The sequence below is a fragment of the Acanthochromis polyacanthus genome, chromosome 13 (assembly GCF_021347895.1).
Source record: "Acanthochromis polyacanthus isolate Apoly-LR-REF ecotype Palm Island chromosome 13, KAUST_Apoly_ChrSc, whole genome shotgun sequence".
NCBI classification, from domain to species: Eukaryota; Metazoa; Chordata; class Actinopteri; family Pomacentridae; genus Acanthochromis; species Acanthochromis polyacanthus.
In genome coordinates this window covers 23,066,607-23,090,231 of record NC_067125.1, presented here as the reverse complement: position 1 = coordinate 23,090,231, position 23,625 = coordinate 23,066,607, and the positions used below count along the sequence as shown (strand labels likewise).

Here is a 23,625-nt window from a genome sequence, read left to right as displayed (position 1 = left end):
ATTGTGTAAACTGTCCAACGCCGTACTATATAAATCTCAGTTCAGCTCACCAAGCTGAATTTATTTGATTTATTGCCTCATTAAAAACCTTGAAGTAACGTTGAACAGTATATGATTTGTGATTTGTGGAGGATTTGTTTTTCAAGAATTAGAGGGGTTTGACTGGTATATAAAATCCTACTAAAAAAAGCTATTTTTCTTTTTTGTACTGTGTGTTTGCATGCAAGCAAGAAAAACTCTGCTAATCTCTCCATGCAGATTGTCACGATATTCTCTTGTACATCAATAAAAACACAAGCCTGCCGCCAGAAAAGAATGTCCACACTGGACTAATCTATACAACCATGAATCATGTCCAGTGCCAATTTTTTTCAAACACACTTTCTGTGTCTGCACACTGAATCTTTAGGTTAAGGAAGGATCGTGGTTATTGACAATAAATTATTGTTAAAAGTAGGCAGCTAAAATATTTAGTTAATTTAGGGGGAGGCTTTATAGGGCTCACCACAGCCTGCGCTAGCACGTAACATTAGCATTGGACATAAATCCTGAGCTGTGGAATCATCCTATATGAACAGAATCCCAAGAGATAGCAGGCTGGAAAAACAGCTCAAAATAACCAAGTGCTTGTTCAGACTGTGATGGCACAGTTCACATATAATATAATATAGTCATTTCTTTAAAGTTTAAGTGTTATACTTTTGGATTAAACATAACAAACAGTTCGGCATGAAAATGTTTATTTGTCAGGTGTGCAAAAATCTCAATATATTCAAAAATGTTATATTGAATTTACATGAAATAGAGGGACAATGCATGAATGCATGAAGGATCACCATCAAATCCAACACATAATCTTTTATCGAGTCGTTCCATCTCTACTGTGTGTAATGCTACTGAGAGCCTTTTCTTTCTGCTTTCCTGTCTGCTCGGACTGTTCTGTGTTTGCAGTCCTGCAAGGATTTTTTCCAAGTAAGTCATTTGGGAGTGGGATTTGTGTGCAGCTCTCTTTTCCGGTACTCAGTCTGGCTTAACAACAGTTCTTTAAGCTCCCATCTGGTTCTGCCTGAGAGTCCTTTGCTGTCCCGTTTCACTAGAATATTGTTTGGAGTCATAAGTCTGAAGCCAAGTTTTGAGGAACGACCACAGTATGTGTCTCAGTTTTACACTCTCAACATGGTGTTTTCTTCAGATGAGTGCTATTGTCACGCGAAAGGCACAGACTTGTAGGAAGTATTTGGATAAGACCTATATATTTACAACTCTCATGATGGGTGGTTTTGTTGTGCACCTTTCACTCATTTAATTACTCTGCATGTACATCATTAAGAGAGACTGTCTCAATGCATTTTCATCCTGTGTGTTGAAATGTAGCAAATCTCTTGTTGGCACATGTGAATAATCAAGACTACAAGGAGATTCGTTTTAATAATTTTTCGACATCAAAGCTGTCCTCTCCCATTTAAAGACTGACTTCATATATTTCTTCTGAAGTGACTTTCCGCTACACACTAAAACTGAAATTTACACTTTTGATGGCGATGTTTGAGAGGATATTGAACATGTAAAAATTCCTAGAGTGGAAAACGCCCTAATGACAACAAATTAAAAGACCGAAAACCAGCAATGGACTGATCCTTCTCAACTATGAGCCACAACGATTGTTCAAGATAACATATTCCCACATTACCACAGACACTGCCATTTTAGTTTTGAGCCAGTTCTACATATACCATCTGGCTGCTGGAAATACTCACCAACCCACCTAATGTGTTTATTTTAATCAGTCTCCTCACATGGAATGGACCTTCGTATACATACAGTGATGTTTGGTGTTGTGGCACTGAATTCAAGCGATGACAATGAATTCCCTTCTACAAGAACGTAGACTGGGACTGTACAGTGGTGGTGGTTGGCACTTTCGTCTTACAGCTACAAGATCCCCGATTCATGTGCTGGCCTTCCTGGGATCTTTTTGCGTGGAGTTTGCATGTTCTCTTTGTGCATACGTGGGTTTTCTCTGGGTTCTCCAGATTCCTCCCACAGTCCAAAAACATGCTGAGGTTAATAGGTAACTCGAAATCATCATAGGTGTGAATGTGAGTGTGATTGTTTGTCTGTATGTGTAGCCCTGTGACCTGACCAGGTGTCCCCTGCCTTTACCTTAAGTCAACTGGGATAGACTCCAGCCCCCATCTGCAACCCTAATCAGGATTGAGCGGTGTATAGGATATAGTATAATGGATGGATGGAGAATGTAGACTCATAGCTTACAGGTGGATGTTTCTTGTGTTTTTGAAATGCTATATCAATCACAGTTGCAGCAAGGAACAGCAAGGCTCTCTGTTGAGTAGTATTACAGCATCAAAAGGGAGTGTTGTCGATATGTTGCTTGATTGCTGAGTGAAGGGGTCGGGGGGTGCTCTGTTGTCCATGTCCAGTATCTAAATGTACTGTAAGGCCCCATCAGAGCTAGCTCAGCAGCTGCTAGTTTTCCCTTATCTATTAGGCTTTGTTCTCCCGCTCATTGTTTTTGTCGTCATTATTTCAGGTTAGCTGGCTATCATTAACTGTATAGTTGACAAAAAACTTCAATGCTTCTCGTCCCTTTAAGCCTGATGCTCCCCTGATGCACTTCAAGTGCTAGTCAAAGCCCATGATCTGCAGATGAGTGTAAGTGAGCCAGCCTACAGTACATATGCTACACAACTGCATAAGTAAAGAAGGTCAGCCACTGTTCACCAGCGTTGTATGGAATAGTGATTCAGGAAGGGATCATGGATGTAAATGGTTTAGAGTGCAGTTTGGCAGTGACCATGGCTGTAGTTCATTACCATTGCTTGGCATTTTCAGCCCACTGTGGGATTTTGAAAACCTTGAATAATTTCAAGGTAGGACAAATCTGGTTTCTCCAGTGGCCCACATTAGCTGTCAGTCCAGTGACTCCCTGCATTACTCAGCCCTACTTGGTACTGATAGGATGGATCCCGGATAGATATAGTGCCTTGTGTGGAATAGGCTGAGAAATCTCTGTGTGGCCGGAGCGGTGACCCTGGCTTCTTGTGGTACAGAGGTGGATGGCCTGACCTATCTCTGGATCCCGGAGCACCCGGAGAGCATGAAGAAGAGGAGGATGATGGTGGTATGACGGGCAGACCTCGCTGAACAGTAGCTGAATTGTAGACCCCTATGTCAGCCTGCGGTCGGGACACCATTGATGATGTGGGATGTGGCACCACAGGTGCAACCGTGGCAGCATTGGTGAAGTGAGCAGTGAAGGACTGGTACGGGACGCCCTCCACACTATAGCGAGGGTAGGGCTGCATTGTAGCCCACATGTTGCAATTAATTGAAGGGGCGTTGGTCAGGTCATCTGTGTCCCCTGCCCCAGATCCAGACTCTGTTTCCATGCTACCATACATACAAGCCTCTCTAGAGGTGATGGCCTCGGTACAGTACGGGTGAGACAGTAAGGGTGACTCGTAAGAGGGAGGTGAACGAAAGTAATGCTCCTCTGAGACTGCAGACGATGTCTCCAGATATGGTCGCTTACATCCAAGCTCCAAGTGCCGGGCATTATCTGTAAAGTGATTTTAAAAAACGCATTTACTGTGTATGTTGCATTCTCTGTAATTCTGTATGACTGCTGAACAATGACTACAACATACCTCTGTGTTTGAAGCAGTGGTACAGAAGGCTGGGATCTCTGCTCTGAGAGAAGTGGTTTGAGATAGGATCTTGGGAGTCTGAGTTTGGCATAGGAACCCCAGTCTCATACTGATAAGAGGAAAGGACTTGAGGGTGTCCTGTTAGAACTCCTGCTCCAAGTTTTCCTGACAGGTGACTGTGTGTGGAAATAAGCCTCTGGCGCACCATGTTTTTTGAAATGACTGGATATTCTTTCCTGTACATGAGCAACAGCGACAACACAGAAAAAGAATCAGTTTGCCATGCATACACGTACACTTCATCACAGTGTTTGACAGAGACTTGGTAGATTTTTGAATCCAAACACAGAAACAACCCTGTAAAAAGTAGTTTGACTGTACTGGTTCCTTTTTGTGTGAACATACCCCTGTAGTCTTGAAACGCGCAAATCTCCTTCTTCACTGCCTCGGAATCCTTTGGCAAAGGGATTGTTTTCTATCTTCAGCTGAGTGATCTAGGAAAATTGTATTTCATTGAAGCTCTTATTCTGTTTGTTTGCATAAATCAAGCCATAGATAAAACAATTGAAGAAACACTGTTTTCAGCATTCGAGTCTTTGTTCTAGTGGACAGGAACCGTTGAGCCACCCATGCACTCCTTGTTACCATTTAAATGGTTGAATTTCATTCATCTACAAGAAGCACATAATACCCTTTAAACTCCAACTCAGTTAAACATGATTGACCTTTGGACCACTTTTTACAAATCTCTAGTATATGCTGTACCGATATAACTGATGTACCTTGTGGTTTTGATAAGAGGTTACAGAGATGAAGGCTGTCTCATGAAAGACATGAGTGCAGTAGGCAGTGTTCTTGGATCCGAAGGCGTTGTTTTCGTCAGCTTTGACTATGTGTAGTCTGGGCTGGTACTTGTGCATAGAGTTCAGGATGATCTAGGAAGGGGGAGAAAGGACACCACATTTCACTTCAAACTTACTGAGCATTGTCACTGTGAAATGATACACTGGAGATGCAAACATGTTTTCAGTCCCCCAGCAGACTGAGAAGATACAAACTGACTGTTACAAAAACTGTACTGATAAGAATCGCATACTCCACCTTTAACCCTGTAAGTCCTACAGTCGCAAAATTATGTACATCACCTTCGGAGAGTCTTAAAAAGTCTGTAAGTGTTTTTTAAAGACCACATTGACATAGTCAGTGAGTCCTATTGTTCAGCCTTGTAATGCTCATGGATAGTAGATCAGCATAAAGAACCAGTTACTGAACCATTAAGTCACACAACCTGCAAAGTTTGCATTGGACTGACTTAGTTTTTTTGGAATGGCTCTGGTTTTTTTAAACATTTTTTGATTATTAGAATGTCTAGAATATGTATATATTAATTTACTGTGGAATACATTCATCAATTTAGACTTTGATTTTTTTTATGTCTATCCTGAATTCTGTCTCTATGACACTGGTAGTCTTATTGGCCTCTGTTCTCTAGCAAATCTGGAATGAGGTAGTGACCCAAGATATACAAAAGATCTTCATGTCAGATCATCAGCAACACAACTCCCAATCGGAATAAAGTGGAAAAAGTCATTACATATGCTAATAGGCAACTCAATATCTGTTTGTGCAGTGCAAGCACAGCATTAACAGTGTTAAAGTTGTTGCTCAATGGGAAACACAGCCACTGCTAGTAAAATTCATAATGGGAAGAAGTTAGTTTACCCAATGCCAATGCTTAAGCCTAAGATGATAAGCAAACAGTGACAATTGGCAGCATTATTGTCCATGCTTGCTAAGTGACACAACCAAAAATACCCATAATTACTGTATTAGTTGCAGCTGTGGCTCTGATGCTGTGGGAGGTCTAAGACAGAGAGAGATGTAGTTCATGCCGGATGTGCTGTCATAACAGCTACTATAAAAAGACAATTAGCTTTTTTATTTGAACTGACAAAAGCAATGCAGGAACAGACATCTATGAACCTTTTTCAGATCTGTCTAACATCTTTGCAGCTGTGAATAGCGCCTCCATTTCCTTTGTATATTAAATTTTGAAAAAACAGCATCCATTAACAGACCACTCAGAAACTAGGCATTAGTATCTAGTATTTAGTATTGACCTCCAATGGCAGCTGAAGCACCGTTGAAATCACCAACATTAATGGTGACTCAATTCCTTTTGAGTGTCTCTGTAAGCTGACATGCATAATAGCAGGGCCTTGGAACACTTAAATGGAATGTGGACATCATTATTGTCAATAATTGCCTCTGGTCTTCTCCTGATTTCACAATGAAAATGTCTGCCTTAAAAAAGCCCAATTCCATAGTACATAATAATCAAGCATATGTTGCGTTAAAGATTGCATCTTTCTAAATCATTTTCCCCTTTTTTATAACATTCAATTTCCTGCGAGGTGCCTCACATCAGCGCTGATGAAAGTAGCATACTGTATTTTAGACCAAATACATTCCTTCTAATTTTACCTTCAACAAATTTAATCACATGGATCACAGAACCACAGACTGGCCTCTTTCCAGTTTAGACCCCACTAAATTCAGGACCAGTCTGGGGCTCTAAAATCAAACCATTAGATCAAACCATTTGTAATATGTTTTTATTCACTGTGTTTATGGCTTTTGCCAAGCAGGTTGCTTGGTGAATTAATTATCTACTCATTATCCTTGAAGTATACCATGTCAGTTACTGTACCATATATTCTGAACCTTTCATGCTAATAGCTGTGAAGCACTTCCTCTGCTTCTTTCTTCTCTTATCACACTGAATTTGTAATGTTGTGTATCAGTATAGCAGGTGGCATGTGTTGAGTGCGTTGTGTTTAGGTTGTTGGGTGGCTGCAGGTTGACTCACTAGAATCACTCCGCTCAGCACAGCCCAGTGCTGTGCCCAGCGAAGCGTTAGCAACAGTAGGGCAGGGTCACCACTAGTCCAGCTCTGTCAGGACCGATAAGCATCAAGCTCTGCACCTCGGCTCCTCTCCTCATTTGCCAGACACTCTCCTGAGGAGCCTTCTCCTCCAAGGGGCTCCCAAAGAGAGGCAAAGGTTGGAGAGGGCACGAGGAGCTAGGCTCAGGTTGAGCACTGAATGGCCCTTCACTCACATGCTCCTGTTGCTGAGGAAAGCTGTAGAGAGAGATAATCTATTGGCTGCTTCACTGGAGGCTCTCTGATGACCTTTGTCTGCTCTGCTGTCTGGCTGCTGTCTGAGGGTGATACTGGAGACTCTTGGGTGATAGTCTGAATGCAGTGATCAGGGAAGCCTTCCTTAGATCAGTGAAGAGCTAAAGAAAGGATTTGCTTTCATGTCTACTGATATAAAAACATGCAGGCCTGATCACTTGCTTTGACTGATGTTTGATTGGGATGAGTCCTGACAGGCCATTGAGGTTTTTTTTTATTAGAATTGCACACAATAACTGAAACCTATCACCTGTTCAGGAATAAAGTTAAGGTTAATAACAAAATTATTGGCAATTGAAGGTCTGTGTTATGATGTAAACGCCAGTCTTTTGCTGGCCTTCAACCGTTCCCTACCACATTAATACTTCCTGTCTTGGTTTAAGTGGTGAAGGGTGATCTCGTGCACTATCGACATCATTGTTTGGATGCTGAGATAAATGGTGAAACTATACTGACAGTCAACAGAAACTTTGAGGTAGAAATGTACGCAGAATTCAACTTGTAGGGGGGTTGTAATTATTCATTGTGGATTTACTGATGATCTAGTGCCCCAGTAGTTGAGATAATGATGAGTTGTCATTTTGTCATGATTCATTGCACATGGGTTGGTCACTTTGCAAAAGTGAACCAAATACACACCAAGCAATACTCAGTGAGTATCTGCACAATTTGAGAATGGGTTTTGAAGGCCTATATAAAGGCCCAAAAAAGGCCACCATTGTTAGTCCAGTGAACAGCATCATGCCGCGTCTATCACATGAACAACGTCTCCGGGCACTGGGTATGGTGGAGGCCGGTTTGAGCTACAGTGATGTAGCCAGGCGTATGGGCTGTTCCCAACCCACAATCACAAGCCTGGTCCAAAGCATGCGGCGACGGATTGCTGCCTGCATCGAAGCAAGTGGAGGCCATACTCGGTATTGACTGTTGTGACTTTGTGTTTGGCAGGTGCCGTTTTCTTTTGTGAAATTCTTTATTTTGAAATCATTCCTGAAACTTTAGATTTTTGTTTCTGTATGCCAATATGCTAAACAAATGATTCATATGAAGAAAATCCAGTTTCGGGCTTCAAAATAAAAATTATGTTGAAAAATATGGTCTCAAAGTTTTTAATGACTGTCAGTGTACATGATCATCTGTTGATAGGACAGGGTAAATGATCAGTAACTCCAGGTTGCCTCAGCGATAAGGATACTATAAAACAATCAGCCTAACTGAAGTGTGAATTCCTCTGAACATCTCTTGGCTGACAGTAGTAAGTCTAATCCAGATTGCTAACGTCTGTTTGTTATCAATAAAAAGCAGATAGTCCATATTGCTCATGATTGTCATGGATTTAGATTTGAAAGATCTGAGGAAAGGAGGGTGTAGTCATACACTATTCACTATGGAACACAGATTCTACAGCCTGCAAATCCACAATGACAACACGCTGTGCACAACACATTCTCCATCCTTTAGATGCTGTTGACTCCTAAAGACACTGTAATTAGGTCATGGACCTGCATTTAAAATAACGTCATCTCATGATTTCCCAATACAGGAAAAATGTCTTTCTTAAAATTGATTGAACTCTTTAATAGTTGCCACTCCCACATACGTGGCAGCAGCAACGAAGAAGAGGAGTGAAATCTATGGTTAAATTAGTCATTTTTACAAATACTGGAATTAGCATAATTAGCAGTGAATGAGAGTTCCTTCACTCCACTTATAGAGGCACCGTGTTGCTGCACACCTCCTGGTCTGGGCGTCATCTGGGCCCTGCCTGGCCTCTAACTTGCTCTGTCCTCATTACTCGCCCTTATCACTGGCCAGGCACTCAACTCAATCTGACAGCAGGCCCCGCCACTGATCTGAGAGGTTATGAACCTAATGAGCCCGCCCATTGATGGGATGGCTTCGGACAAGCTATCCCAGAGTCCCCCTGGGGAGCACTGCCACAGTCACACTCTTCACCTCCCTCTGCAGCCGCTGCCTCCTCGCTCTGTCTGTCTGACCTCCCTCTCTGTCTTACATACTCCTTCACTTCCTTCTATCAGGAATCTGCCTGTGAAAAACAGCTTCATGATCTCCCTGTTCGCATATCTATCAAGCAGACATTTCACATCAGTTGAATGTTTCATAGATGGTTGCTTCTCACTGCCACGTATGTGACACTGGGTGACAACTTCTGTCACAACAGAGTTCCTCTAAGTCATGACATTGTTGTAGTATATTGAAGTATTTGGAGATTTGTCCCAAGCATGCAAAGCTAAACTTAAACAACCTTAAGGATGTGTTTTTTATTTAGCCTGATATGACACAATCTTAAAGATTTGACCTGTAGAAGTCTGACTGTGCACCACAGTTCTGTTGACTAGTTTTGAACTGTATCATACAGGGGAGATTAGCCACCCTTAACTCATCATTTGTGAACTTGAAAAGACTGTTATCCTGAATAAGATTTGATTTGTGCTGGTCTTTTTCTTGACTTAAACTGATGTTTTTCTCTCAGCTGTGCTTGATGTTGGACCTGACTCTGATGGCTTAAGTTCTTCCTGAATACTTTAAAGGAAATGTTCTTTTCTTTTTACAGCGGTGGTTTTCTTTTAGTAGTTTTCTCCATGAATCCTACTGTGGGTAATAGTCACCAGATGTATTAAAAAGATATGTGGACATAGTAATTCATTTCAATCAAGTAAACATTTTACTCTCCAATTTTACTGCTAAAGTAGAAGAACGTAGCAAAATTTCTCAACACTGCTTTCTAGCATAATCCACTGGGACAAGAAACGCTATGACATTGTAAAATAAATGGCTCTCTTTCAAGAAGTAATATTCTCTGTGGGTACTCACATGCCCAAAAGGGTCCAGGTGATTGTTTGTTAGCTTCAGCTTCTGAAACGATACCAGCTGCCGCATCCAGTGAGCTCCTGTGGCAGGGGAGTCAGGGTGCACATAGAGTCTGCCTGGCATTGCTGGCTCAGCCTTACCAGCCACCATCCTAAAAGCAGATTCAGAGAAATGTGAAGAAGCAAATTGAGGCCACCAAAGAAATTACAGATTTGACTATGTATGTTACTGCTTTAAAAAGCCAGTTCCACTCAAATTTTCAGGGAATATGCCAGGCCTCCCTTACCATAACATAGCTGCACACCACTGCTCTGAACCCTCACAGCATTAAATCTCTTAGACTGAAAGGCACTGGTCTCTGCTAAAACATCATTACTAATTATCCGAGTCCAAGGTGTCGCTGAGGAACGCCAGAACCCGCCAACTTCAGTCCATGCCACAAGATCAGAAACAAATGGCTGTAAAATAACTGGTCTGTGTGAGTTTTTGCTTTTTTTCAGCTTTTCCTGGCAAAACTTCTTTGTCCTCGCTTAGTTGTAAAGCAAAGGCTGCTCTTAGACTCTGCTGATGGAAGTAGGATTGCACTGTCATCGCTTCCAGTTACAGTTAAGTCCAATACAGGAGTTTTTTCTAATCTTTTCTTTTCTTTCCTTTTCTTTTCTTTTCTTTTCATCTTTTTCAGCATTTTGCCGGTGCTGTACAGTAAGGATTTGTTGGCAGTGTAGATTTGCAGCAAGAGTGAACTATCAGATCATACCATTAAATGAATGATAAATCCAGTGTAGACATTGTTAGTGTGGTAAATGACTATTCTAGCTGGAAACAGCTGATTTTTAATGTAATATCTCCATAGGGGTACAGAGGAACATTTCCAGCAACCATCACTCCTGTGTTCTAATGCTGCATTGTGTTAGCTAATGGTGTTGAAAGGCTCACTGATGATTAGAAAACCCTTGTGCAGTTATGTTAGCACATGAATAAAAGTGTGAGTTTACATGGAAAACATGGAATTATTTGGATGACCCCAAACTTTTGAACAGTAGTGTATGTAACTTTGGAAGGTGAGGTCAACCCTGATTTTCCGTGGCAGCTGTGTTCTTCCCTCACTTCTTTTTCTTTCTCTCTGGGATTAGATGTGGATTTCTTAGGATTTTAGAAATGTTATGCCTCTTTGGTGAAATCAGTGAACAATAGTTATCTGAGGAGTGCTTCTTTTGAAAAATATTATTTACTCAATTTCGGCATGACTGGAGGGGCAAGTACATAATGACGCTCCATCCCTCTATCTCATGGAGACTAGAAGGGAGCCCAGCATATTTGAGATGATTTGGGATTGTAGTGACCTGTGGGTTTACACACTAAGGCCATGGCCAGAACTGGATTAACCTGCTGGGAACGCAGGTGTGTACCTCATTAGTCCCACAAGTTGTAGAACCACCTAAGTCCACTTCTTCCATCTGGCTCAAGCAAGTTCAACAAAAGCTACCAGTAGCAGCAGAAAAATTAGCCTGGCAATGGAAGAAGGATAAATTCAGCACAGCTACTGACTAGTTTCTATAAAAGAAACAATCTTTTTGTTTTTGAGGAAAATTTGATTTTATTTAATTGCTTTCACTTTGAGTTTTTTTCTTTTTTTTTAGTTCAGGAATTGTCATGTTTTAAGCTAATGTACCTTAGAGTCCATACAGCAAATGCTTCCCTTGACCAGAGGTCTGCTCGTCATAAAATGCTCTAAATATTCAAGAGTTTGTTTGGGTCTTTGAACTTACAAGAGACTTTGATTAGAATAGTTGGATTCAATCATCCAAAATGACTGCATTCTCCTGAGAGAGTATGTACACTGATCAGTCACAACATGAGAACCACCAGAGGGTGAAGTGAATAGCATCGATCATCTCATTTCCTTGCAGTGCCGTGCTCTCCTATGAATCGGCATGACATCTTTCATGGATGTTACTTTGACACATAGCACCTATCTAAACATTGTTGCAGATCAAGCACACACCCTGCCATGTCACTGAATTTCCTTGATGGCAGCGGCTCACCCAGCAGGACAATGCACACTGTCGCACAGCAAAAACTGCTCAGTCATTGAGGAACCACAGTGTTGTAGTTCATGGAGGCCCTGGCTCACAACCCACAGGACCTATAGGATCTGCTGCCAATGTCCTGGTGCTGGACACCACAGGACATCCTCAGATCTCTGCTGACCATGACTAGGTGGGTCAAATCTGTTTGGCAGTAAACATTATTAAGTTCAATCTTGTAACTATTGAATGTTTATCACTACTGGAAACAATTGGAGGAATGACAAAAAGGGAGGTTGCAAATTTTCATCCCAGTACAGCAAGGCAGCAAATCTCATTCCGAAATCGCGCGATAGCTCGTGAAATCGCGCCATAGACCGGTTTTGGCGCGAGCTATCGCACGATTTCGGAATGAGATTTGCTTTCTAGCGTCCTGAGATTTGGATACAGACCACAACAAAGAGCGATCGCCAAGTAATGTGGAGGCTTTCGTTCACTTCTCATCCCTAGTATGTTGTGGGACACTCGTTGAGACTATCCAAGCCGGTCAGTGTGGGAAAAAAGCACGTTGGGGTGGACTTTGACGCGGGGGGGCAAGTTGCCCCATATTTTTCGCTAGCTGAGCTGCTAGCTGAGCTGCGAAGCTGCCTGCCTGGCTAAATACTGGAGCTGTGTCGAAAATTCATTTCTCCATCACTCACATGTATGAAAAGACATATGAAAACAGACCCCAGGTTGAAAAAAAAAAACAAAGTTCCCCTTTAATCCATGATTGGAGAATGGGCTCAACCTAAGCCAGCCCAACCTAACCAATTTGCATATTGAGTGTGGATCCAACTGCAGCCACAAGCGAGGTAATAGCAGGTATAAATGAGAGCACCATGGACTGGACAGCATTATCCAGATAATTTATCCAGATACAGAGCACATGTTAATACCAGGTATAAAGTAAATGTATTTAAATGCATTACCACACTAGTCCTCTTTCATTAAAGCAAATCTATATTCTGAAAGTTTTACAGCAGAGTGAAATTGCAGGACAGTGGCAGGTTGAGTTTCTCTTAGATAGACTCTCCTGAATCAGTTGCTTTGAAGGAATTATCATTAAAATGAGATCACAAGGCATAAATTGAAAACTTATCTCAGACACTGCATATTCACTTCTGCTCTCATAGAGCTATCGAAAGTCATGACACCAGGCAAGGTAGCAGGAAACCTTGGAACAAGGTCCTGACATTTGTGTTCCTACAAACTTACCACTTGTTGTCACAGAACTTGTAGCGGTGATCATCAGCTGGAACAATGTCAATCAGTAGGATGTATTTGGTCTTGGGGTTCATCCCAGTCACTTTTACCTTGTAGCTCGGAAACATCCTCCTGGTGAAGAATGTAAAGTAAAACTGTTAGTTATGCTCATTTGGTATTAAACAACGTGGAATAGTCCCAAATTTACACAAATCAGTTCATCCTAACTGGTCTTAATCGAGAGTCCCCATCTGCATTTGAATTTTACAATAATTAGCTGAAGCACCTTCTGTACAGTACAACAAACACACAAGTTCTTTTTCTCAAATCAAAATGCCACTGATCTAAACTTGTGACTCTACATAAATGCAAGATCCATTAAAAAATAGATTCCTTTTTATATGCATCAACTTTCAAAAGCTGATAAAACCACACATTGTCAAAGTCAAAGTCAGCTTTATTGTCAATTCTTCAATATGTACATGACATACCAAGAATCGAAAATACGTTACTCGCTCTTAGTGCAACATTAGACATTAAAGAAACACTTAGAAGGTTCTGAAATAAAAGAAACAGTATAAATTTAGAAATGTCATGTACAAAATAAGATAGAAAAAGGCAAAAACTGTGTGAATTAAAAACTAGAGAGCAAAAAACAGGTAAACTAAGAAAAACTAAGAACAAGGAAGCAAATGTGCATAGATCTCGTAGGCTGTTGCAAAGCAATTGTGTGTGTAGGTCAAGTGTGGTATCATCACCGTTAGTGCAAAGAAGATCCGATTAGCTGACTGACTGCAGCTTGGTGATGTTCTTAAGGGATTGGGATGAGCAAGGTCTCATGGAGTTCATGGGACTAAGAAACAAGTAGGGTGAATAGCTGCTATCTCCAAAACCTGAAATAAACCTGAGCTCAACGGTAAGTGGATGAAACCTGCTTCTACACAGATAACCACACTAAGCACATTAAAGACTCTGGAGCTGTTTGACAAACCTTTTCTCAACGTTGTCCTCTCTGACAAAATCTCACACTTTCTGGTCTAGCAATAATTTTTCTCCCGACAGACATTTATATGAGAGAGGACTGAAATCCTTTCATAGTCATGAAATGCCATAAAAAGCACTGGAACACGCTCTATCTTTCATCTTTTAAATGCCTCAGGACTAAAAGACAGAATATGCTAATATAGCAGTCAGGGCTATAAAACACATGAAGGGAGCTACCTTTGATGACCTCTTCTGGGAAACCAAAAACTTTTTCATCCCATCTGTGCCAAAGGAAGTTTCGTAAAGGACTCTGCGCCCCCTTATAAAGCTCTAAGTGGTTTTTAATGGCACCCCGGATCGCACAACAGTTTAGACAGCCGGCACGTCACTACTTAAGAGCCTACGGTCAAAAAGGCCTGCAGTTTATCTGTTGGTGCTGCCCATGGCAACGTGGTCAAACACTGTGCGACACATTCGTGACAGCCTCGCATGCTTTTCAGGGAGGACGGCGAGGCATCAAACCCCCGTCTTCAATCTTGCTCTTCCGATCGGTGCAAATGCCCATCTTCAAAGGCTCATAGTGCCGATCATGTTACTGTAAATACTCCCTCACGTAAGACAGCGGGAGGGGAGGGGGATTGAGGGCAGGTAATTTAAATCTCTCTCCCAGGCTTCAAATCCAATCAGTAGGAGAGATCAGTCCGCTATCATCCTCACTGAAAGACGGGTTAATCTTAGAGGAACATTCAAAACAGACCTCTGCTCATCTCTGGCTCCACTCACACTACACAGACAAGCAGATGGAGGCCTGTGTCAACACATGTGGCCCTTCGATCTGTATAATATAGCCATAACGACCTAATGGAGGCCTCTGCTGCTCACTCTTCAGCTGTGGAAATGACTCTATCCTGCCAGACCGATAAAACTGCATGCAATCCACAAATTATGCTAATAAACTGAAATCGTAAAGCCATTCTCAAAAGCACAGTTAAGAAATGCTAAAATGCAATCAATTTAATTGGGTGCAAACTAGAGCAAACACTGTGGGACAGTCTCATTTCAACAGCAGTCACAGCACTGCTCTCAGAAAGTGTGAGAGACGGTCAAGCCTTACCTACAGTCACATCTCTGCACACCTGTCCCAGTGCAGAGCTCAGTGGGAGGGCTGTGGAACTGTCACTTTCAGATTGTTACCTCTATGGTTGGACACGGCAGCCTACCGATTTCACCTGTAATGAGGGGATTTCATTCCCTGCTACACAATCTGACGGACACTTTCTTTGGACCATACTGAGGCCATTAGACTTCCATTTAACTTACTGCACTGTTTATCTCAGCTGAACTATGATATTTATTTGAATGTATGTATCTGGACTCTCCATCACTGACTGCCTCAGTCTATGACAAGAGGCCCCCACTTTTGCAGAGGAAGCCAGTTTATAAATCTAGTTTGAATTAGTTTTACTTTGAGCTCATTTAGTGTGAACTGTTCCATTTAACATGCTGACAGAACTGGAGTTAAATCCTGCAACTACTTTTTTTTTTCTGGCAGACCTTTGTTTTACAATGATTGTTCCAATCCAGATGCATTTGAACGGCGCTACTACCCCCATTCAGCTACATACACCCTATAAGTTCTGACTAACCAGAAAATATTTCCAGTGGTTTCACATTACTGTCATTAAACAGTGTATAGACGGTATCAAAATGCATCTGTGTTGTATGCAAATAAAGAATCTGTTGTTACTCGTGTGTATGATTTAGCTTTTGCTTTGGATTTAGCTGAAGCTCTTGTTTAGACCCTTAAAGGATGTAAGGATGAAACCTACTTTGAGGAGTTCTGGAAACAAACTGGTGAACAGTTTAAGACCTGCCTCAGAACATGCAGCCAAAACCAAGGAACTAAAGTCTGGTTGGACACAGCGTAATGTCTCAGCTAGGTGGAGTGTTCCACGTAGTTAACCTGTGGAATTAAAATTGGAATTATCTCATGAGCTTTATCGACAGTTCAAAAAGTACAGGAACAATGCAGGTTTTAATCAGTTGCAGATTACATGAAGCTTATTATTCTCTGTATGACTTCTCACCTTCTTCTACTTGCTAATCTTGTCTACATAAGCAAAAAACATGAGACACTGAGCCAACACAATTTGAGTAATGGCTGATTTCTGGGTGACATTGACATGTATCGTGGGGCCCAACAACAACTGTTTGCTCTGAGGCCCCACGCAGGACTGAACTGTCCAACTGATTAGAACACAACCCACATGCAGTAACGTCATCCCAAACTACCCTGTAAGATGAATGAGGTTGCATTCATTCACCATACCTCTGCTGGTTTACTTGAATGACAAGGGAAAGGTTCTGTAAGGACACTGCATTTTTAGGCAAAGTCAACAGTCTTTATCAAAGACTTTATTAACCCTGTGTTGAATCCAATGTGCTGCCTCACATTATTTACTGTACCTCAGTCTAGTTTACTGGAAGGGGAACAGGCCATGCAATCAGTCACATAGACAATACAATGCAGTTTGAATTTGACCAGATTACAAACAAATGTGAATTAAAGGCAGTCAGAAAGTGCTGAGAAACCACTTTAAATGGAAAGTAATTCTTGTTTATATGAAATTAGCAGAAACACAATCAAGACATAAGAGATATCAGTTCAGTTTGTCACATTTGTCAACCATTTTATATGTTCCCTGTACTGATTTTACAGAGGGCTGCACAGTGGATGGTGGTTAGCACTTTCGCCTTGCAGCTAGAAGATCGCCGGTTTGCGTCCCACAATTCCCCAGATCTTTCTGCATGGAGTTTGCATGTTCTCCCTGTGCATGTGTGGGTTTTCTCTGGGTTCTCCAGCTTCCTCCCACAGTCCAAAAACATGCTGAGGTTAATTGGTGATTCTAAACTGTCTGAAGGTGTGAATGTGAGTGTGATTGTTTGTCTCTATGTGTAGTCCTGTGATAGACTGCTACCTGTCCAGGTGTCCCCTGTCTTCACCTTAAGCCAGCTGGGATAGACTCCAGCCTCCCATGACCCTGATGAGGATTGAGTGGTGTACAGATAATAGATGGCTGGATGATTTTACGGAGCATACCTGTCTTTTTAGACTAAATGTAGCAAATTATGACGTACTGGACATTTTCCAGGAATGTCATAAACTGGATTTTTGTCCCTTTCAGCCACCTTCCTTACCCCCTTTGTGTATGTGTAGCTGATAGGTGAAGTGGCTTTGCAGTCCAGTCTTTCTGATGAAACATGGCAATACTTAGCGTTACACAGACGCTGAATGTATTGAAGTACATGTGTACTGCAACTCAAGACAACTGTTTTTCAAAGGCAGACAACATGAAGGCATACATATACATATGGTGGTGTGACTAAGTGAGTGAGTTTAAGGGGAGCATGAGAAATGGAAGCGGGCGAGTGTGTGTGTGATATCAGTGTCAGGGTGTGTGTGTTTCTGCCAGCTGTTTCTCTTAACAATCCCACATGTTTAGGCCCTCTAGTGATCCATTCCCTCTCTGGGAATCTCCAGTACCACGGCGAGATCAAAAGAAACATTGAGGGTGGGGGATGATGAAGCGCTACAACCTACGAGACTCTGGCCTATTGTGGGCGCCGGATTCCTCTTATCAACCCGCCGCTGCTCTCTTGACGGACTGTGTACAAAGAGGGAGAGTAAGGGAAGAGTTGCGCTGGGTGCTTTGAAGCGGGAGGATTACGCCTGGACAATGACACTCACCATAACAAGTCTTCGAGGCTCAGCTAGGTGCTGCTTGGGAGAGGACTGAGCTAGCTTCATCTCAGAGTGTTGGGGAAATGTGGAATCCCCTGGGTGACGGCCAGCCTGGTTGTTCTGCATCTGTCCCCCCTCTCTGCCACCTCCACATTCCCATACCTCACATGTTACACCAGCAGATTTCTATCTTTCCACTGTTTTTACTTTTTCTTTTGATTTTAATTTGCGGTAAATGTTGCATTAACAGTGTTAATGTAGCCTGTAGTTTAATTATCAGAAGTATACTGTTATATGAAAGCAGATGTGAATTACAGAAATTACCAGTAAATTACAGAACTAGAAGCACCACTTGGTGTTTGCATGCCTCCACCAACCACATAAGACACAGTATTTACTCCTGTTCCTGAGTTTTGTCTTTAAATACAGCCAGAAAAGTGTTTTTACAAAATATTAGTGTCATAATAAAGTTGACCTTTGACTTCTTGAATATAAAATATCATCACTTCAACATTTCATCCTATCATACATTTGTTGGATATTGTCATAATTTATGGGACAATTCCTGAGATATGGCCAAAATCGAGCTTTGCAAGGTCACAGTGAATTTGACTGTTGAGTCCAAGTGGGTGACAAATTTTACGAAATTTTCTAAGGTGAAAACATGCCTCTATCCACAAATGCATAAAAATACATTTACTAGAGTGTTTAAATGTGGTGATTTTGGTTTAAAAATAACACTTTGTTTTTTATGTGGTGCAGCTTCATTGATAATCTGAATAATTGTGACACACTGTGAAGCACCGTGTTACAGAGCCTCACAGGCAGTCCTTCTCCCCTTTTAGGAAACACAGCTCACTGACCAGCTTACATTACGCCTCTACACCGGTGCATTCATTTCACTGACTGTCTCAGCTACTGTTTCTATTTGATTGCTGCCTGCTTTCACTGTTTTCTTACTAACACAATTAGAAAGAAAACAGTAGAATCAGTTAGGATAAAGCAAAAAATATAAATATCAGGTCACACTTGTCATGCCTAAATTCTCCTTTTAAAACATCTACCAAATTTATCTCTTAGTTGGTCTTAAAGATGCATCTAACAGTTTTATTGGGTGACAGGAAGAGCACCTTATTTGTCAGTGTTGATGGGTTCGTTAGAAACCTACTGTATTTCCAGGACTTTTAGTACTACTTTTAAAGTTGTCTAAAACACATTCTATACGCACAAAGTTTTTGAGGAATTTTAGTTTGTTTCAGACAAAGTAAAGTTAATCCTGACTGTCTGCAGCTTCAACTGGCACTCTGACATATAATGTGTGTCTCAGCTTTCACTGCTCACATCAGCACCCTGTAGATCCTCACCGTTACTTCAGTGCTGCCGTGGATCTGCTCCATATTAGCTCATGAAGTTCCTTACACCATATTTTCCACACCATCTTCTATCATGCACGAAACTCATCAGCTCCCTCTCGCTTTATTTACTTGTTTCATTCAGTTTTTACAATCTGGGCTGGACTGTTATGTGTTATGTGGACCTTAAACTGGTATTCAGGTGTCCAAAAGGTTCAATGTAGTGATTCTGTTGTAAAAATTACACTTTGTTTTGTATGTGGTGTATGTGGATCTAACTTATTGTGATATTCTGGGCCCATCATTAAAGAACCTGCATTCCAGGATCATAAACAAAGGAGGTGGTTGCCTCATTGTTAATGTATACAACACACATGCTCAGCTGTTGCACGTCAGGGCTGTCTTTATGGCTCAATGAAGCCAAAAAATAGTCTTAGAAAAAAAGTTCTGGTCAACATAGAGTCTCTGGAGTTTTAAGCACAGTCTGCTGCGTTTTAAGGGATCATAAGGTAAAAAGGTCAGAAATTCCTACTACATACTTTAAATTTAAATCAATCTTTAGTAGAGTTATTCACCACCACACACACTAGCATTCAAAAGTTTGGGGTCATCCAGGCAATTTCATGTTTTCCATGAAAACTCCCACTTTTATCCATGTGCTAGCATAACTGTACAAAGGTTTTCTAATCATCAATGAGCCTTTCAACACCATTAGCTAACACAATGCAGCATTAGAACACAGGAGTGATGGTTGCTGGAAATGTTCCTCTGTACCCCTATGGAGATATTCCATTAACAATCAGCTGTTTCCAGCTAGAATAGTCATTTACCACATTAACAATGTCTACACTGGATTTATCATTCATTTAATGCTATCTTCATTGAAAAAATAACATTTCTAAGTGAGTCCAAACATTTGAACAGTAGTGTATCTCCACACTCCACACTGATCTGCTGATGGTGATGATATTTGAAGTGTAAATGAAAGGCAGACTTGCAGAAATAACTCCAGAGCTGAACCTGTTCTCTTGCTGAGGAGCACTCAGCTGCTGGCATCACAGTGCTCTAAACTGGCCAATCAACACACAGTGATATATTCTGCTCTATGAGACAAAGGATCAAAAACTGTGAAACATAAAGTGTGAGGCCTGAGGAAGCTTCATCTATGTACTACACACAACACAGGGATTCAGTCAGACATTAGCCATCACCTGCCTGACAGATGACGCTGGGCTCAGTCTGCACATTATTTTTGTCTGATAACATGGTGTCAGAGGAACTTATTAAATTCTTAGCACAACTTGGCCAACATACACAACAGACCATTTACATGTGGTGTGTGCAGGAGCCCTCTCTGTGCTCTCATTGGTCAGCATCATGGAAGGTTGTCATACAAAAGCAGAGAGAAGGCAAAAAAGAAAAAAAAGTTCTTCCAGGTTGAGGAAGGTGTCTAAGACAAGACCTCAGCAGCTGTACAAAATATGAGATAAAATGATGAATAGTTGTGCTAGACAGCCATTTTAGGTTCCAGTACATAATACCTTTCTGTTATTGTGTTGTCAACTTGTAGTGGTAATTTTTGCTTTTATTTATTGATTTAAAAAAAATGTGAATAAGGATACATTATGGTTTCTGACTGTTTCAGGATTTGTTTAGAAGATTTTATGTTTGTTTGTAAGGTTCTAAATGGTTGGTGCCACCAGATTTAGCAGACCTTTTCAGTCATCATGGTTAGACCAAAGAGATCGGCCCACCAGATGCTGTCTTCTCAGTGGCTCCTCCTAATCTCTTGAACAGTTTGTCATCTCAAGTAAGACCTGCTCAGACTTTAGAAACTGTAAAGTTCCTGCTGAAGATCCACCTCTTCTAGTTGGGATTTGATTTAAGTAGACTCATCTGTTATCGTGTTGTCACTTTTTATTCTTTTTTTTAAATTAAAATTTTCTTCTTGTTCTTTGTTTTTCATATTTGTCTCAAGTTAATGTGTTTTAGAGTGTTTCATGCTTCATTGTTTCACTTGCACAGCATTTTGGTTCAAGTCTTGTTCTGTTTAAATGTCCTTTATACATACATTTGAATTTGACTTTGAACAAAGATGGTAAACATTGTGCTTTCTGTAAATCAGCTTTATAACACTGTTGGCAGAAGAGTCTGCAGCTGTGATAGCAGCTTTTTGAGGCTATAGGCTCTTAGTCCTGTTTCATTATTCAGGACTAAACTGACTGTGGCTCCTGTTTTTTTTTCGAGATATTTGACTCAATCAAGCAACACCACGCTTCATATTGTTCATGTCAAACTGCATTTCATACCATGGTTTGAAAGGCCTCTCTCCTGTGCATGTTTTTCTCAGAGTCTAGCGTGTCCTTCTATTTTCTTTAAAAAAATCTTTTCTATTTTTCTACACAGTGTTATAGTCTGTTAAATGAAAAATTAAGTCTCTAAATAATTTGGTTTCTGTTTCATGATTTATTATCTGACTCCAGTTACTGAACAAACCTGTCAGCGTTGTGCTCTCAGATCACAGCTTTGACTGAATCAAACTATAATGTGTTTCAGAAGTGAGGCAGTCGAGGACAATCTTAGCATCGTTTAGATTATTAGATACATTTTCTTGTCGGCTCAAATGTCACATCTAATACAGTGTTCTTCTGTGTTTTACTGGGACACTACACCGTGCTGCCTGCTACAACATTACCAAATATCTTGATGGCACGGCGAGCAGCTCTACATGCATCATTCATAACGTGCCTGAATAATTCAGTCTGGTGTTGATATCATTTTCATTTTCAGAGCTGTTACTCCTGAAGAACGACAGCAGCTTTTCAGTGACCTTCAGCCTGTCTGCTGCACACTGACTGCAGGTAAACCCAGGCAGGTTTCCCAGCACAGCTGCACAGCTCCACCACTGCTCAGCCCTTCAAAGGGCTTTAAGGATTCAGAGCCCACTTATCAGCTGGACAAGGGAAAGCCCATCTCTTCTGGTTATGTAGCATTAAAGAAAAAATGTGGTGACCTTTTGCATTTTTTTACTGGAAAAAAAACCCCATCCCATGAGGAATGAGAGGCGGAGGTTGATTTGAGAGTGTACTCATTCTCTGGTTAATGTCCAAAGGCCTCACTATCTAATCCTCAGGTCGCATTAAATCCAACAAGCCGAGCAGTCATTTGTGTTTTCAATTATGTAGCCACTGCAGCAGGAACTCTCTGCCTCGTCCTGAAAGACAAACTTATAACTGCTATATGTTACTATTAGCTGTCTGAACACTGGATTGCAAGAAGGTACAATAGTCATTTTGTGTAATGAAGCCATCACTTAAATATCACTTTTCATTTTTTGCACTGAAGAATGTGAGCAGCTTTTAATATACTATGTGACTAACAATATAACGCAACACTTCGCAAGTTTCTGATGGTGAAAATCCAGTGAAGCTGATTACTTTCAGGAAGACTTATTCACGCTACTACATCACTAAATGTTATTCATAAACTCTATTATTAATGCTGTAATGCATGCTGTATTGTAGGTAAATGTAGGTTTAAGGCACTTCTTCTTTAGCTATATTTATGTGACTATAGTTACTACTAACTTTATATGTGACGATTTTACACAAAAACATTTGGTCATCATAAAATGATGGATTTTAAAAAAAATACTATATAGCAGCCCTTAAAATACATAATACCACCATTATATTATTAACATATTCCTTACATTTTCAAACATTACCAGTTTTAAAAAAATAATATTACTAGATCCATAATGATAAAACAATCTTAGGGGCCATTACATGTAAAAGTAGTTTTTCTTGGATAATATTCTGAATGTAAGTCTTTCACACAGTCAGCTTCTAATAATAGAATTCTATGATGAGCAATGCCACCATGTTAGAACACACACACACACACTGATGTAGCACGCTTTCCTTCACTAACCTCCCTGCTTTAGTGATGATCATCTCGGTGCCGGCCTCATGGAACTTCTTCCACAGCTCCCTCTCATGAAGAACCACCTTAATGTTCTCAATGTTCTGAAACAGAAATCACTGTTACACTCGACACAACTCAAAGCCCAGTGCAAGCCCAGTACAAATAAACTCTAATTTGTCTTAATGTTAACCTTAATAATATTTTCAGGTAAACTCACTTCAAAGCAGCTTGTAAAATCGTTTGAATTATATGTTCAATTAAAAATCCACTCCAGCATTTTTCTAATGGAGGTATTTAAAAGCATATTCCAGACAGAATTCATTAGATCGTTTTTTGGTACCGTCAGTACTGGTTACACTCTTGCTAACAAATGAGTTTATTTTTAATTAAAACATCTTCATAAACACTGTCATCCCATTTAATTGAGAAAAAGAAAGAAAGAAAGAGAATGTTTCCTCCATTATTTAGCAGTCTATAAACTACTGCCAGCTGCCTCCATGTGTACCTGGTCAGGCTCACTGGAGCTGGGAACAGTGGGAGCTGTGGACAGGCCCAGCCGTGACTGGTCTGGAAGGAGATCTGTCTCCCCACCGGTCTGGACCCGGCTCATGCGTTCATCCGTCACAACGGAAGCCTTCTCCTGCAGCAT

At 40.9% G+C, this 23,625-nt stretch overlaps 1 protein-coding gene across 1 annotated transcript; it reads right to left on the bottom strand.

Moving 5' to 3' along the window:
- Positions 1–819: 819 nt before the first annotated feature.
- tbx4 (T-box transcription factor 4) lies at positions 820–23,625 on the bottom strand. The gene is made up of 8 exons (XM_022195623.2): positions 23,482–23,625; positions 22,983–23,077; positions 12,984–13,103; positions 9,703–9,850; positions 4,451–4,603; positions 4,074–4,162; positions 3,669–3,904; positions 820–3,580 (listed from the first exon to the last, which is right to left on the bottom strand). The coding sequence occupies exons 1-8, from the start codon at positions 23,623–23,625 to the stop codon at positions 2,925–2,927; spliced, it is 1,641 nt and encodes a 546-aa protein (XP_022051315.1). The 3' UTR covers positions 820–2,924.

What these genes read in the sequence shown, in the direction of transcription:
- tbx4 (XM_022195623.2), bottom strand. Translation starts at nt 23,625, where the DNA reads ATGCTGCAGGAGAAGGCTTCCGTTGTGACGGATGAACGCATGAGCCGG. An exon ending in ATCATCACTAAAGCAGGGAG is followed by an intron (nt 13,104 to 22,982) that starts GTTAGTGAAGGA and finishes ATTCTTCACCAG; the next exon opens with GAGGATGTTTCCGAGCTACA. An exon ending in CGCGTTTCAAGACTACAGGG is followed by an intron (nt 3,905 to 4,073) that starts GTATGTTCACAC and finishes GCTCATGTACAG; the next exon opens with GAAAGAATATCCAGTCATTT.